The 2,470-nt window shown below is 36.2% G+C and overlaps 1 protein-coding gene across 2 annotated transcripts in view; it reads left to right on the top strand.

Annotated features, from left to right (window-relative positions):
* LOC112147329 (neurocan core protein) overlaps positions 1–2,470 on the top strand; it is a 43,512-nt gene that overhangs the window by 16,977 nt on the left and 24,065 nt on the right. For both annotated transcript variants that reach the window (XM_036216340.1, XM_024273637.1), the window contains exons 5-7: positions 275–449; positions 1,539–1,666; positions 2,006–2,290. In XM_036216340.1, the coding sequence (XP_036072233.1) occupies positions 275–449; positions 1,539–1,666; positions 2,006–2,290 (588 nt within the window). The remainder of the gene's footprint in view (positions 1–274; positions 450–1,538; positions 1,667–2,005; positions 2,291–2,470) is intronic.

Genomic DNA, 2,470 nt, shown 5'->3' with positions numbered 1-2,470 from the left:
GCAGAAAACAGGTTTCAGAGAATCACAGCTTTTTTAGCTAAACAAAATACTTTTACATCAATAATTAATTAATGTAGCTTAATGTTCTCACTGAATGTGTTACATTTAGCATCTCTCATGCCAACAAATGTGCAATTCTACAAACACAGCTAAATATTTGCAATAAATACAAATACCTCCCATTGTTAAAAATGTTTTCGGATTAACAAATATATGATCTCTTTTTTTGTCTATGAAATTTAAGCAGTGTAATAACACCTGACTTTGCGTGTAGGTGTGGTGTTTCACTACCAGGCTCCCAACAGTCGCTACGCCCTCACATTCAGAGATGCCCAGCAAGCGTGCCAGGAGAACTCTGCGCAGATAGCCTCAGCGGCGCAGCTGTGGGCAGCCTACCACCACGGCTTTGCCAGCTGCTCAGCTGGATGGTTAGACGATCAGACTGTCCGGTGAGGACATGCTTGTTGATTTAAATACTAGCTGTAATGAATGTTTGCGATGTAAAGATTAAACATGTAGCTAACATATGAACAATTTTCTTCATTTTGCCAAGAATTTCTGAATCTGTTACACATCCTCGCACCACTAAAAACATAATTTTTTACATATTTTGCATTTAAAAGCAACCAAAGCATGAATGACAGCCACATGTGCAGCTGAGACTAAAAATAAACAAGAAGGAGGATTTAGATCCAAAATCTTCTGGCAAAAAGGTTCTGTTTCCTCATATGCAGATGTCTGTTTACCACAATCAGACCGTTTTATTGCTTTGAATGGCCGGTTAGCCTATAAGATAGCTTACAGACACATTTTTATCCATGCCAACTTCCTCCTCCAAGGCTCATTTGCATTTATGATTTTGTCTGGCACCAAAAATCCAGAAACAAAAGAAATGTGTTATGTTCCTAAATATGAAACCAGTGACATTTCAATGTTTTTTTTGCATTGTCACCAATTCATAGATGTTGTTTCCCATAAATAGAATATGAAAACCTATTTTAGAATTTTGTTGCAACACTACTCACATTCATAATGATTCTGACACTTTCCTGTGGTTTTGTTTATGTTTTGCCCAAAGCTGTTGACTTTATGCACACTACACCCCTTGCATTTTTTCATAATTGAAGTTTTTTTTTTTTACTTTTTCCAGATGATATTGAAAGCATAATATAAATTATACTGTGACCAAAATATACAATTAAAAATTCTAATTCATGTTAGCTTCAATTATATTTAAAACATGTTAGGCATTAGTTTAATCTATTTTTAAAAAATCATAATGAATAATTATTTTACTTTTCTTTGTATAATCCTCAGACTTTTGTAATCAAACTGGTAATTGCATCTTTATATATTCTGACTTGTGTCCCTCACATGTAACTTCATTATTACCTGACCTTTATAAACTCAATTAAAACAATTCCTACTGTAGAGCTTTGTGGGCTAAAATGCTCACAATTATCTTGTTGGTTTCTTCAAAATAGATTTAAATAACAAGGTTAACCTCAGCTGTGACTTGCACATGTTTGTATCTGCAGTTATTCTGTGCAGCAGCCGGAGCTTGGTTGCTATGGACACGAGGAGTATTCTGCCGGAGTGAGGAATTATGGGAAGAGAGACCCGAAAGAGCTGTTTGATGTGTATTGCTTTGCTAACGAACTGGATGGTAAAAACACACAGACACAAACCAAAATATTAATATTAGATGTTAATCTTATTTGCTTTAATTTGCTGCATATGACTTGATTTTTTTTTTTATTAAAACAAAAATAAATAACTAAAAATCCATTGTTCAGATGTTTCTAGTGTAAAAATAAATTGAAATATGTAAGGTTGTAGTCTAAAATAAAGTGCTTTTGTTCATCTGCTGATCTGTAAATATCTTGCATTTTAACATGATCCAAATTCACATGCAACAACTGAATATATGTATTTCTATCTATTCTTTTTAAACATTATTCGTATGCTTGTTGACAAGCCTTGGTGTGGTGTCTCCCTCCTCCAGGTGAAGTGTTTCACTCCTCGGTCCCAGACAGATTATCCCTGTCTTCAGCCTCAGACCGTTGTGTGTCCCTTGGGGGCCAGCTGGCAACGGTGGGACAGCTTTATCTAGCCTGGAGGGCTGGTCTGGACAGCTGCGCCCCAGGCTGGTTAGCTGATGGCAGCGTCCGCTTCCCGGTGACCTGGCCTCACCCAGACTGTGGAGGATCCCAGCCTGGAGTTCACACTGTGACGCCAAACAGCACCGCCAACAACGCCACAGCTCTGTATGATGCCTACTGCTACAGAGGTAAAATTACAGTTTTATCACGTTCTTTTTATTTAACAAAAATGCATTTTTTTATTTATAAATGTACAAAATGATTATGATCTATTTTTACATAAATTCTGTATAAAAAACTGCTTTTAATAACAATTACAGTCATTTCTGTTAACAAAGCCAGTGTAATGTTTTGAGAGCTGCAAGATT

Source organism: Oryzias melastigma, linkage group LG17 (genome assembly GCF_002922805.2).
Source record: "Oryzias melastigma strain HK-1 linkage group LG17, ASM292280v2, whole genome shotgun sequence".
NCBI classification, from domain to species: domain Eukaryota; kingdom Metazoa; phylum Chordata; class Actinopteri; order Beloniformes; family Adrianichthyidae; genus Oryzias; species Oryzias melastigma.
Note: the sequence above shows the minus strand (reverse complement) of the source record. Positions and strands in the feature narration are given on the sequence as shown.